The 14,947-nt window shown below is 46.7% G+C and overlaps 1 protein-coding gene across 1 annotated transcript; it reads left to right on the top strand.

Moving 5' to 3' along the window:
• Nucleotides 1-1,267: 1,267 nt before the first annotated feature.
• On the top strand, nucleotides 1,268-14,744 carry LOC125944756 (uncharacterized). Its single transcript, XM_049665929.1, has 7 exons — nucleotides 1,268-1,497; nucleotides 4,612-4,681; nucleotides 7,411-7,499; nucleotides 8,520-8,591; nucleotides 11,197-11,298; nucleotides 12,764-12,817; nucleotides 13,508-14,744. The coding sequence occupies exons 1-7, from the start codon at nucleotides 1,447-1,449 to the stop codon at nucleotides 14,717-14,719; spliced, it is 1,650 nt and encodes a 549-aa protein (XP_049521886.1). The 5' UTR covers nucleotides 1,268-1,446; the 3' UTR covers nucleotides 14,720-14,744.
• Nucleotides 14,745-14,947: the final 203 nt, after the last annotated feature.

Raw genomic sequence — 14,947 nt, forward strand, 5'->3', positions numbered from 1 at the left:
CAGAACGAATAGATCGGTGCGGCAGCTTTCATCGTATGACTGTGCGAGGTTAATGAGCAGCTGATGGTACTCGGTGCACCAAAACGCACGAGATGATCGCGATGTGTGACCACTTCAAACGGTGCGATACATTCGGCAAAAAGTTGCTCGGCCGCAACCACTTTAACGCTTTTCAAGGCCATCACGACAACAATTAGCAACCATATAGCGAGACTTCATGCCGTTTAATAAGATTGGTGCGAGGTTATTGCCACAGATTGGAAAGGACAGCTTACCCATTTTTTTTTTTCTCTTCTTCGACTTCGTTCTTCACGAGACGCCGCAACGAAAGAGAGCGGTTCGTGTTGGTAATTTATTAAATCTTACCAGTGATAAAACGAAGCACATTAAGGAGAAAGCAAATATTAAAAAGAAAGGTTTGTTAGTGACTGCCTTCGAAGGGCGTGTCTCGACGGCAGTTTTTAGCATGTCGTATAGACAAAAAAAAAGTTAAAATAAATTCTGGGACGCTGCGGGCCGAAACCCCGATCTCATTATGAGGTACGCCGTAGTGGGGGAGGGTGGCGATATGGGCTTGTTAGTCGGTCATCATAGAATGGTATCTGGATAGCGCAGCAAGACACGGACACAAGAAGAAAAGAAGACGAAGACAAGCGCTGTCTTGTCATATAGATCTCGTCTTCGTTTCTTCTTGCGCCCGTGTCTTGCTGCGCTATCCAGATACCATTCCGTAGTGGGGGACTCCGAATAATCTTTTACCACCCGGTGTTCTATTAACCTGCAACTAAATCAATAACTACATCAGCGTTCTTGCATTTCAACCCAATAGAATTGCGGCCGCCGTGGCTGGCATGGAACCTGCGACCTCGAGCTCTGCAGCGCAACGTCACTATACAAGCTACTGCGGTGGTTGTACACGACAAATTGAACGAGATTTTCAAAGGGAATGCGAAAATAAGCAGGCATGTTTTTTTTTCTCCCTCGTAAAGTTCTAAAACTCAAATTGCAGGTACAAGCATGAAAACATTGGCGTTGAGAACTTGTGAAATTCCCTTTTTGTTACATTCCCTCGTTGCTTTTCCCTAATTTCATTCGTTTAAATGGCTGTCCTCTCTGTCACGCACTCTCTGTCCTCTCTGTCACGCCCAAGAACAGGGCGGCGTAAGCAAAGAGAACTCGGTGGTCTTCAAGTAATTTAAATCCTTGAACGTTCGAAGAAAGAAAAGAAAAATTTTGAAATAAGAACTCTTTTGACAGACGTGACTGAACGCCATAGAAGCGAGGCCAGGAAATGAAGAGGAAGAACCGCACAAGAGGCCGGCAACGCGTGATCACGCTCGAGCACGAGCTCCGAACGAAGAAGAACGAGTGGCCCTCGTCTGCGGCGGTCGTATACCGTGCCGCGAAGATCTGCCGCGACTTGCGTGGGCCGGATACGTCACAATCATGGACATTAGCAGCAGAGACAGCGTGATTGTCGTCGCCACCTTCTGCTGCGTGAGTTTTACGAGATTCTATAGGACTATGTTTCTCATACCCTTTCGCTTGACGGACGCACGAAGTGTTTCGTCAGGCTTAGCTCACACTTCCAACTGTGCGATTCGCACGGAAAGCTATATGTGGGCGTTGTTCTACTTAGACTACGCATTACGTTACGCTTAGGCCACCCCAACGCATCCTGTGCGCCTCATTCGCATGTCCCGCCTTGTTCCGTGGCATACTAGCAGGAGTCTTCAGCGGTGAACATGCGAATTGCTAGTGAGACCTAATTGCCCATTAAAGGGCGCCTACAAACCGCAGACACAAACGAAAGCCATCACGAAGACACGGGCCGCACCTCCAACTGCTTTATTTCAGATACAGGCCTAAGAGTAAATATACACATAGTTGCATACGCAGATGGCATCAATCACACCTTACGGCGTAACCATCATTCGAAGAATGTATAATTTCAGAGCGATACAGTTAGATTGACGTATGATGCACTTATACGTGCATGCGCTGGCCATTTTTTTTTATCTAAATGGCGTCCGTTAAGTTGCATGGCGTCTGATTGTTGCTCACGCCAAGAACATATACATCAAATCGCGGTTAACACTTAGTCCTTGGAGTGCGTATAAGACAGCGCATGTATAAGTGATACGTTAATCCAGCTGCACAACTCGAGAACACTTTGAATGCTGATTGTCTCGTCAGGTGTGATGGATGCCTCCTGCGCATGCGACCTTATGTATATTTATTCTTGCGTCTGTATTTCTGAAAATAAATTAGTAAGAAGTACCACCCCTGTGTTCATGATTAGTTTATTTTGTGTCTATGGTTTGTGCGCGTCCTTTTATTTATTTATTTATTTATTTATTTATTTATTTATTTATTTATTTATTTATTTATTTATTTATTTATTTATTTATTTATTTATTTATGATACCCTCATCGTTAACCGACATAGCAGAGAGGAAGCAAGCAGCACAGCAAGGGCTTCTCTAACATGCTGTCGTTTAAGGCGTCGAACGCTTATTATAGCAACAGCGGCTAATCAATAATGGAAGGATTAGCTGCTACGTCGGGTTTTTGATAGTGCTCGCGTCGACTACGCTTCTTTAACGCATAGCATCCTTTTGAGCACGATAGGAGTTAAACATGAGCGTGATGTAGCAGTGCGAGTGGGCTTAATTGTGAGGCGTCCGATTTGCCAGCGGCGGACTCACGTAAACGCTAGTCACTCTGAAATTCAGCCATCTTGTTAAATTCGCCATCTTGTCGGCTTTGATTGGTTTAAAGGGCTGCCATACGACCTATGATTCGCTCAAAACCCCGTAACCGTGGAATGCGACAGCACAGCGAAAATTTTGACAATGTTCAAATTAGAACCTATACGGCCAGACTGTGCAATCACTGGGTTGGGTGGAAACAGCTCACGTGCACGTGTTACGCTGACTCAGCTATACTGGCTCCTCGGGGAAACAGAACAGCGCCAAAACGCACGTTACAGAGAAGGCAGACACTATAAAGGCGCTGATGCTGGTAATTCACTCAGCTATAGACTCGACTGGCGAGGCATTGATAAGCGCTGTCAAGCGGGATGTGTCGTTCACATCCAGCAACGGAGTGCGAAAAAAGCTGCTTTGGTGCGCTCGGTTCCCTAGCCCAGACACTGGCGGTAGCGGTGACGTCAGCCCAAAAGAAGCGGTTACTAGTATTAACACCTTTGGGTCTTTGCACGACCTCTGATCCGACCCGATCCGCGTAGGCCCTCGTTTAAACTGAACTAAGGGAAGAGTGACCCTGAATTGGGCGTTTTTCGGCAGTTTATCTTCAGCGGCACGCGGCCTTCTAACGCTGAAATGAGACTAGTATAGGGATCACGTTACGGATCGTTGCATGGTCAAGAAGGCCGAAATTTTCTTCTTTCTGTAGATTCAGTGTTGGCTGCATGGACACTTGTGCCCGACACAGCAGGAAAGTTCAATGCGCGGATCATTGCAGACATTAATATAACGCGCAGCTTTGCGTTTCCGATCTGCGTGCTCAAAGTACGGATCGAATTGTGGGATATAATATAACGCTCAATTTACCAATACTGTTTCATCTGGATGCAGTGCGAATCGTATCGTGAGCGCAATAGCTCATTTTATTTTCCTCCTACATGTATGAGCCATATAACATTTGAAAATGTGGGCACTGAATGCAGTTCGAAATCAGCTCGATCACGACCAACAGACGTTTTATTTCTGACCTGTATACTTAAAAAGAAAGAATGAAAACCGAGTGTAGACTGTGACTTAAGTGTGGTGGATTCATCGTGTTTGTTCGCAAACAAGATATTGTAAAAACCCGCCTATAACACAGACCCGCACATAACACGAGGCGAGATTTTATAGTAGCCAAAAAAGAAAAAGTTTCACCCACGTATATTACAAGTGAGGCAAACTCAGCGTAAACATTTATTTACATGTAACTTAGTACTTCAAGCAATCTTGTCCCTCGGTTGCGCTGTCTTCGGACAGTCCCTTGACCGAGTACTCTTCCCAGAGTCATGTTCTCTGTTGTCGAGCGCATTCGAAATGCCGCACTTCTTAAAAGCTTGCTATATCAGCACGTTATGGCGCACAAAACCATGCCGTCTCTAGATGGTTCCTTCTGTACGCCAGAGTACGAAAAGGATAGTTATAGCCATGCAGCAATATTAAACCAACATTTTGATCACGAATTGTGTTGCTGGAATTTCGGTTTGGATCAGCACATAGCACGAGCCGGAAACTTGGGACGCTAATACTCCGAAAAACAGTCGTCGTATCATATCCGGGTTTTTAGGTTAAGAGAAAAAAAGTTCAATGAGTTATGGAATTCGGTTCTATAAAAATCAGCAAGCAAGCTTGTGCACATATATGACACGGTTTTCATACACATCGCTTTTGTATGCTGCTTCATCGTTGCAACATTCCTCAAATTTCATAATTATGGACAATGATTACCACACGTGGTATAACCGTATAAACATCATCATGTATCGCACGCCGCAGAGTAGAAAACGTGCGCGCGCCAGTTAAACATATAACACGCGCTCTTTCCCCTCCGCAAGGCGCTAATGGAACTGGTTTACTTTCGCAGGTCAACAATTTCGTGGTATTTCTGGTACACGTGTTCCCACCTGAAGGCACCTTCAACAACAGGGAACCAGGTAAATATATCGATTGACTTTGCATTTTGAGCACGGAAGAAGCATTATACGCTTCGGAGTAGGCGCCGTGATTTTAAGGATCCAGCAAGTTCGAGGATGCGGACAAAAATTAAAGGAAATAAAGTGGATTCTGGGGTGTTAGTGCCAAAATCAGGATCTCATTATGAGGCACGCCGTAGTGGGGGACTCCTGGTGAATTTTGACCACCTGTGGTCTTTAAGTTGTACCTAAATGTAAAGAAAATGGCTGTGGTTGAACTCCGTTAAACCAAGTTTGTCGAGCGATAGCAGTGTTTTGCTTGCTTTGGAAAGGACAAAGACGTTGCTCGGCGCCGTGAGCAGCCTACCGCATCTACAATTGAACCACAACACAACACGTACAAAGACGCTGCTCGGCGCGGGAGCAGCAGCGAGCGAATTGGACTTCATGCTGCGTCTCGCTTCAACTCCAATTAAGCGTCGAAAGCACAGTGCATACGAAGCTACCAGCACACGGCGCACTTTGTCCACATCGCATATCGCTTTGCAGATATGGGCGCCCACGCGGCGTACGCAGCAGCCGCCGGTATAGTGGCAGGCTAAGTCCCAGTTTGACCTTGGCTGAGATTGGAGGTCAGATTTACGGAACCAGGCATTTTCTGGGTTTGTACCTGGAGTAGTAGAGCTATCGCTCTAATACTCAAGCATTTTCGCATTTCGCCCCCATCAAAATGCGGCCGCCCGCAGCCGGGATCGAACCCGCGACCTGGAGCTCAGTAGCGCAACACCACAGACCGCGGCGGGTATACATAATTAAATAACGTTCATTTGGAAGTGGAAAGTTACTTGACGTCTCGGACTCGTTAACATACATCAGTATGTCGGAGGGCAAAGTTCTGCAATAAACAGTCAGCAGTACAATTTAAACTAAGAGCACCTCAATCAAGGCACTAATGGATAAACTTGCGCACACTATCACGTTCGTGGCATCATTGCGGCCATTAAAACTGCTGTGCAGAGAGCATTACAAGCCGCAGCTCACCATCGACGCCGGGCGGACAGTTCAGATCGTTAACAGACTGCCGCGAAGACCCTGTTGTGCGTGGTTCTCAAATTGGAGCTACTCTTAGCAGCTCCACTATAGCTTACGCTGTGACTGTGCTGCGTGTGCCGCGCAGGCCTGTTACTTTTTGTGTAAGCACTCATATAGTTTAGCGTACCACATGTCTTGGTGGCGGCTTTCGCAAAGTGGTGATGGTACCTGTTGCTCGAATCTGTTGTACGAGGGGCGTTCAATACAATAAAGATTTCCCCTGACCCATTTCCTGTGGGCTGAGAAGTGCAAAAAGGTGGCATATTTGTTTCCCTTTCCCTACATAGCTGCCACCGAGAGCGACGCACTTCTGCAATTGTTTGACGGAGCTACGGATACTTGTCTTGTAGAAGTCCTCGGGTTGGCCTCGGAGCCATGACTTGGCTGCGGCGTTGAGCATGTCACCTTCAGAAAACTACCTGCATTTCAAAAATAACTTCATATATGGAAAGAGATGAAAATTTGAAGGCGCAAGGTCGGGGGAATAAGAGAGAGGGCGAAGGATCTCATATATCCGCATGAGCGGGCTCCATTTGCGCATGCGCCACATGCAAGTTGCGAGCAGGAGCATTGACCTGCGAGAGCAGTACGGCTTTTGACAACATGGCATGCCCAATGATTTTAATGGCTTGCCTTAATTTTGTCAAAAAAATTGCGTGATAGGTCCCTGTTACGGTGGCACCTATCGGCAGAAAATCTGCCATCGCCACTTCTTACTGATCTAAAAAAATTGTCAGCGTCGTCTTGCTAGCTGAAGGTTGCACACACGCTTTTTGGGGGGTGGCGAGTCGAATATAGTGCTTTCTTTAATTGTGTAGACTGGAATTTAGTTTCTAGTTCATAACAATAAACTCGTTCCATACAGGGAAATCAATCCTACAAAAAAAAAGGCATCTTGGTTTTCAAGGCACGTAGCCGCACGGCTGCAGTTCACTCAGTCCTCCTTGTGAAAAGCAATAAGCAAGCGAGGAACCCAACGCGCCGACACCTTTCGCATATGCATATGTTCCTGAATAATATTTGCTGTGGACACTACACTGATCTCGAACATTTCAGCCATTTCTTGAATCGTTATGAGGTGATCTTCCAAAATTGATGTCTTCCCTTTTGTAACAGCGTCCCCCTCAATGGCAAAATGCGGTCGACTGGGAGTCGGTGCTATTTCGACCAAGTTCCGTCCGCATTAAAACTGCCAATTGCAGTACTTAACGACGCCATACGATGGGGCATCTGTCCCATACACCGTCGTCATTTCTTGAAAAATATGTTGGGGTGTGTTGCTTTTGAGATTCAGAAAGCTATTAATTGCCCTGTACTCCACTGGCTCCACGCTCCCACCTTGTTCAGTCTTCAGACCGGTGAAACAAAAATAGCTATTAGGAAAGAGCTGAATATTTTTATCCGGCCAATGGCAATGCGCGCCCGGCACTGTGTGAAATTTCTTTAATGCACGCCAAAGTGAGGTCGGTCAGAGAAAACCTTCATTGAAGAAACCCCGTGAAACATATATGCGCTTTCTATAGCTTCACAGTTCGATGATAGCGATTGGTTCAAGAACAGCTGGACTGCTCGGCCATTGGGAAACGTCCTTATCTTCATCTAGTTATCTTGTTTTCAGATGTAATGATGCTGTTGCTTTTGCCGCGCTTTCATTTTAGGTCATATGGTCTACATCATCGGCGTGAAGACTTTCGAGAGCGCAGTCAGCGTGATTGTGGATATCATGACCATCATAGGAGTGTGGGACGTAAGTATGTTACATGCTGTACGCGTTCTATGTAGCCTGCTTGCCGAAGATGGATGTCCTCTTAGGGCACGTATAGAGTAACGTTTACGGAACGTGGCGTGGCTTTGTGTCGAAGGTCGTTTAGCACTTCTAGGCGTGGGAACTATCTAAGGGTATCGCGTATACAGTCAACTGGACTAGAAAAAAGTAAACTATGGCAATTACAGGATAATTACAAGAGGAAGTTAATTACGCTTGGCTTACCGTCCTTAAAGTGAAGGGACATGCTTGAAAGGGAGGCGAAAGCACAGGCTGCAAACATTCGATACCGTGTTGTGAATTGATACCGCGACATTTGCATGAGGTGTGCACTGCGCGTTGCATGCTTTAATGAGCTGGTGGCTTCTTTTCTGAAACGTTGAAGTAGCTAGCACTGACATATTTCCGGCTCATTTTTTTTACGTTAAAGGAAGGTCCCTGACCTTAAAAAACTAGAAAAAATACTGGCATGCCTGGTAGGGCTGCAAATAATTTAACATAATAGGTTTTCTTAACAGCCAGTTTCGTTTTCGTTTCCCGGGAAGTGACTGTTCGTGACGTCATGACGCTGAAGGTGGTCACGTGGGAGCAGGACATCTCGACGTTTCGACACTCGCTCCGGCTCGCTCGATCGCCTCCTGTGCTGCTACTCGTTGTGAAGTCCGATGTAGCAGCATAGCAGACGACATCGCACTGTCCTGCTCTCACGTGACCAACTTCAGCGTCACGATGTCCCGACAAGGTGACCTCCTGGCAAGCGAAAACAAAACTGGCTGTAAGAAAATGTATTATATTAAGTTACTGAAAGCACTCTGAGGTATGCCAGTATATTTTCTAGGGTTTCGAGATCCGGGAACTTCATTTAACGCTAACGAATGGATAGCCGGGACTATCATGTTAGTGCTCATTTAAGCGACGCATGGTTATAGTGTTCAATACAAATTTCGAGCAGAGGACGACTGTGATTGGACAATTTCAAGTTCAGTTCGCCTCGATTTGCAGATGGACAGGCGTACTACTGCTCCCCGTAAACACGCACAAGGATACCGCCAAAAGTTGATTGCTCACCTGAAGGTAAGCGCCATATCGGACCGGCAGTCACAAAAATGGAATTACGCCATGAAAGAAAACTGGGCAATTTGGTGAACTTTGGTCGTGAATGTTCAGAACGGAAGGAAGAACAAAAAGAAAAGTGGTAGGAATTAGGGCAGAGCATGCGCTGATGGTTTCTACTTCATTCGGTCTTCGTCTCAGTAGCGCTGCGGCCATACGATAAGTCACAGAAAAGTTCCTACGCTAGAACTGTTCGTGAGAGCAGATGCCAGCTGAACGGGATGTCGGATGTTTTATTGGCGAAGGCGAGCGGCCAATTACAAACAGTTGCTACTCACGAAAAGCTTTGTGAAATTGTTTCCTGATCTCCAACTGCCCCCGAAAGCGCGCAGGAATTATTTTTTAACAGCGAAGCTGTTAAGGGCTATGTTCCAGGAGATTGCGTCCGTAGACTGACCGGCGTGTACAACAATTTCGGCTCCATGTGCGTGGGGGTTTCCCGTCAGTTGTGCCTTAGCACAGGTGTCAGAGCGGATGATGGATGGTCCATTGGCGTACCCCTCACTACCACCGATGCCTCTTTCACAAGTGTCGCGATACTCGACCGCGGCACCATCGGCACTTCCCACCAATAGTTGTGGCTCTTTGTCTCGTGACGTAGAGATCGCACTAGCGCTGTTATCAGCAGTTGCCCTTTGGACTCGCTATGGGACGGACGCTCATTTGACCACATCTTCCAGGATCTTGACGTCAGGATCCTGACAGTGCTGGGCAGTCTGCCGCGGCTATGAACACTGTGGCTCATACGCTAGTTTGTGGCGATGGGGTGGACTTGGAGCAGCAAACGCATTATTTGGCCATCGTGCCGGGCGAAAACAAGACGCCGGTTTCCTTGCTCTTAGGCGAACATGCCGAAGACGCTCAATTTAGTCAATAATGATAATATATAAATTAAATGTAGATATATCACTATAGCAGGCCCACCACAGCCACAGATTCGCTTACTTCCATCTTCACAGTAGTGGAAGGGCTGTGAATTTTTTTTCTTAACGCAGGAACAAACTTTATTTGGGAGGAGAAACCCTTTCGCTAGTTACATTGTTCCTAGAAGGGAGAAAATTTGTATTACGTGCGTTGAGACAGTTCGGGCGTGCTGATCGAGACAGCAAATGACTGAAGACTGCCTTTTGATAAATTTAAATTTCGCGCGGTTCACGTTTTTTAAAAATAAAACAGCATGCTATCAAGAGATGGCGCCACCTGTCTGTCTTTGGTTTGAACCTTTTGGCGCTAACGGCGCCAACACTTGCATCTCGAACATTGTGGCAAACGATTATGGGGAGACAGACGTGAGAAAATGCAACTGCATACTAACACCGTGTGGATATATGTAATTTAGTAAAGTTTATTTCCCGCAGTGTACGCGTCGTTTCCGATCTTGCGGCGCCTCGACATGGAAAAGGCGCTCAAATGGTTTTGCTTTTTCTCAGCTGTTTACATACGTAATTCTGCAACTACGCTTTCCCGCAATGACGTTTACTGAGAAGGCTACTTTCTTGTTTTTGAAAACGTAGCGCTCGTTTCCCATAGCTTCGTTTTTTTTTGTGTTTTTTTTTTGTGTGTGTGGTGCCTTGGAATTCATTTTTCTGATGAAGGACCCGACACGAAGCACCTCTCAGAGTACAAAATAATTTGTCTGGCAAAGGGCACATTTTTCACAAATTTTTGCTGGAGCTACACAGAAGTTTCAATCCGGGACTCGGCAGCCGCATTTCCATGAGCACGAAATGCAAACAAGCCCGTGTACTTAAATTTAGGTGCATGTTGAAGAATCTCAAGCGGTCAAAATTATTCCGGAGTCCGCCGCTGCGACGTGTGGCGCTTAAAACACCATAATTAAATCTTTACTGCTGTTGTATACATACATACATATAAACCCTGGAAAGTTGTGCGTTTTTGGAGACGGCAGTTGAAATTGCGTGCGAGTTTGCTTAGGCGGCCAGTACAACTTGCCCGATATACAGGGTGTTTCATTTTAGCTGCACCAAATATGTTAAACATTGCCTCTGGCAGATAGCACAATTATAATCCTTGATCTAACCTACTCGATGAGGCGGTCATTACTTCCACGAGAGATCAAAACGCCTAATTGAATATTTAACATAATTCAATTAGCTAATAGCTAATTAACTTTTTAAATACTTATTTTACGGCACGTCTTTCAATCTACGAATTATAGCGGCCTGAGTTAGCAAGGCGTATCCACTTGGAACGAATTCTCAGGACTGAACCAGTTTCGAGATATTAATTTTCAAAGTGTCCGACGAAATGCATGAGCGTTCCAGTTAACTTTGTGCTTCAATGCAGTAAACAGCATTTTCTCAGGACTGGTTCAGTCCTGAGAATTCGTTCCAAGCCTCATCGAGTAGTTTTGATGAAGGATTATAATTGTGCTATCTGCCACAGGCAACCTTTAAAAAATTATCGCAGCTAAAGTGAAACACCCTGTATGTATACAAAGTATATATCAGTATCGAGTACATGCCTAGTTGCGAAGTGACACGTCTTGTTTGTGCTATATTTTTTTGTTTGTGCTATAGTTATTCTGTCTTTCTTTCGGTACCAGGAACCAAAACGTGCGCTGCTCCTCTTCATTATTTGGTCTGTCACCACGGCACCGGCGAGCGTTGGCACCGACATGGTCTACAATTACCACACTAGCGAGAGCGTGAGTACCCGCTCATGGTTCCATTCAGCTTCTGTATAAAATGAAATATTGAATTATTCACGGCGGAATTTCTCTCCCAATAGAAAGGCTGTAAAAATGTTTAGCTATTATACTGAACCTAGGAAAACGTATACATTACATGATTAATGGCCATAATTTCGACAGACAGTAATACAGTCAAGCCTCATTATGACGAACCTCAATTTAACGAAATTCGCGATGTAACAAACTTATTTTTATTTTACGATCTTAGTTCCATTGAATTAAGGAAACCTCGAATTAACAAAATTCGCGATATAACGAAGTTTTTCGCTGCAAGTACAACTTCGTTTTATCGAGGTTCAACTGTACAACGCAGTACTTCCCGTAGTACTGTCACGTTGTTTATTGATGAAGAACCAGACAGTAAAAGTATGCAAAACTATGAGCAACGAACTTAACGGGTTATTGGAGGAACCTAAAAACGAGTCACACTCAAAGCCCGACGACAGCGGGAAGCAAATCGGCGTTCGCCGAAAATATCACGTGCGGGTCATGCGCGTCTGCAATTTATACGTAACTCGTGGACGGTTCCAGCGCAATCGCTGCTGCTCAAGTCCTTCCAGAATTTACTGCTCTAATTACGTCGCTCATGTAACCTCATTACGTAAGGTTCGACAGAAACATAGACAGCAGATGGAATCAGTGACAACATTCGAGAATGCTTTCATTACATGCAGGCGTGCCTTTCTCCGAGCGATAAAAGTAATGATTGTTAGCAGGTGAGAAACGGTCACCGCAAAAAAGGCAAACAAGTACGCAAGTTACTGTGTGCGATCAAAAACCTAAAAGCTAGCACAAATAGCACATCGTTGTGATAGCGTCGATTTTCCACTTGTAGTTAATTAAAAAAATAATAAAGCAATGGAAATACACAATTTTGAGCCGAGGACACGCAGATGCCAAACATGTAGCCAGGGACGGAGTCCGAGTACACCAGAAGGCTATTGTTAGTCAACAAGGAGGAAAACTATACAGATGTAGTGCTTTCTCACATTCTTATTTTTCTCTATTACTTAGTATCAGCTAAGGCCTCCTTATACTTGAGTATGCGTAGTACAAATAGTCACTCTTTTTTCTTTTGCATATATGCCACTCTAAGTGTAATCACCAATGTACATCGCGCTTTGAGCCCAGGGACAGCCTCGTAAGCAATTAGGTTTTGACAGTCTTGAGCTCCCCAACGATATACGAAGTATCGAAAAAAAAAAAATATTCCGTGGGTAGCTTTTTCAACAATTTATCCCATCGATACGTATCCAGGAGAAGAACTGTTCATTTCGAGGAACGAACCACGTTTTAAAGCATGGATGTGTACCAATGCATGCCTTGCACGTGTTCAAGAATGTAAAATAAAAGTGAAAAGAATAACGATTCATACAAGCGCTGCTACAGACTCTTGTGCATTCTTTTCTTCCATGTACAGAGGGAGATGTTCATAATGAACGCTGTGATCCGATGCGCAATTGAAGCGGCTAAGGTAAGCTCAGCACCAGCCTTTGCTGTTTGTTTTATATAGGGTGCCTCGATGCCAGCGCCGCCTCCCGCCGTACAGGGTGGTGACACCCTTCGACCAGGCCCGCGCCGCAGACTCCGCCATATTATGTCGGCGGAGCTGTTCAAGCGGTCGGCGGAGCTGTGTCGGAGCTGCTGAAGCGGTCGTACATACGCGTGCTTTCAGTGCAGCGTGGTCGTCTTGCCTGGTGTTTATTATTTCAAAGATGCTGAGCACGTGTTCAGTAAGTTGACCTTTCGGGCTCGCGAAGTGAGATGAAAGGTGGTTGACAGTTTTATTGCTATATATACTCCGTCATGCCCGTTTGCTGTGCACCTTTGTGCACCAGCTGAAACGGAAAAAACGACGCTCATGCCTTTTATTTTTCCCGCGACCCAGAACGCAGCAAAAAAGCGGTGCATCGAGGCACCCTAGTTTTAAATCCTAACAGAACTAGTACTTGAGAAATAGAAACGCAGTGCAGAAAGAGGTCCGAAGTTTAGTTAAAATATTCGGACGCTTTAATTAGCTGTCGCAGGGTGCTTGTGGTTTTCATGACTCTGTGCACTCGAATTCACCCCTGTGGTTATTGAGGTCACGTCATTCGCAGTTCCCGCGTTCGCTTTGGTTCACCAATCAAATGGCAACATTTTTTTTCACTCCCCTTCATCGCAGTTCTACGTGCTGTACCGTTTCTACCGGCTCTACAATCGGCTGGGCGCCGAACAGCTGCCCATTGTCGTCGAAGGAGCCACGGAGCTCACATCTCCCGCTGTCATGGCGCTGACCGCAATTAGCGGCGGCAGCGGAACGACGGGCGCCGAGGCGACGGAGTCGAGGACTGGAGCGGCACACTTCAGACGACGCACACCTTACGGCGCAGGATCTGTGCCGAGGAAGAGCATAATGGCCACCGACGCTGCATCCGAAGACCAGAACCTCCGCGGCCAAGGGAGCACCTCGGTGACACAGCGCCGTCATTCATACCGCGCTGAGCGCCGCGGCACTACTAGTAATCTTAACGATATCGGTCAGGACGCAAGCGCTGTTACCGATGGTGGTGGTGGTGGTCCCAAGCAGGACGTCGAGCACCAAGCCTCATACGAATCAGCTTGCAAGGCGGCCCCCGTCAGGCACGGCTCGCGCAAGCAGTCGTACGAGTTTGGCGGTGGTACTCCTAGTCCGGCCCGTGCACTGGGCGGGAAACGTGCACTACCGGAGCGCAGGTCCGGTCGCCGCCTGTCAATCATGTCTCCGACGGGCACGGCACAGGTGGCGAACGCACTGCAGCCCGTGCCAGAGGCGGAACCGTTGGCTCATGGCAACGTCTCCACAGCGTCGTCTTCCCCACCGTCCCCGTCGGCTCGCTCCATTCTGCGAAACCAGCAGGATAGGTCCCCGCGGCGCTACCAGAAGCAACACCACAAGACCGGGGAGGAAGAGCACGTTCCCGAGTGTCGAGAAGACGCTTCCCATCTCGCGACTGCCGAAGCCGCTGAACGCACGGCAGGGGCAGAGCGGCCCCAAGCCCTGCGGCGACAAGGACGCGGAGGCCACCGGCGCATGACGTCGGCCTCGCCATCGGCCAGCACCGGCTCGACGCCCTCGGCTTCGCCGGACATGTCCGCGCCGGCCACGGAAGGCATGACGCCGCACGAGGAGTCCACTATGACGACGACGACGATGACGAGGAGGGAGAAGGGCAAGTCAAAGAGGACTTCGAGGCATCGGTCGCGTTCCGGCGACAAGTCCAAGACTAAGCCCAATTCTTCAAAGAAACCTCCGCATACGTCGTCGAAAAAGAATTCTCCTAAGATGCTTTCGTTCACGTCGTCAGCGGAGTCGCCTATGAGGTCATCAGCAGACGAGTTTCCAAATAAGCAGTAGAAAAGGTAGTCTCGGTGTCTCATCGGAGAAACATCTTTTTCTTTGTAAACGTTGCTTTTTATGTAAGTTATATATATTCATCTGAATGTAATTTGTTGAAGTGGTGTTACTTGTTCCTTAGTTCCCTGCATATAGGTGTTATGTCGATTTGATGGCAGCGTGTATAGTAAATTTCGCTGTTTTACGCAAGTAAATGTCTCAGATACCGAGCACACGCTACCTGCTCTT

Source organism: Dermacentor silvarum, chromosome 4 (assembly GCF_013339745.2).
Source record: "Dermacentor silvarum isolate Dsil-2018 chromosome 4, BIME_Dsil_1.4, whole genome shotgun sequence".
NCBI classification, from domain to species: Eukaryota; Metazoa; Arthropoda; class Arachnida; order Ixodida; family Ixodidae; genus Dermacentor; species Dermacentor silvarum.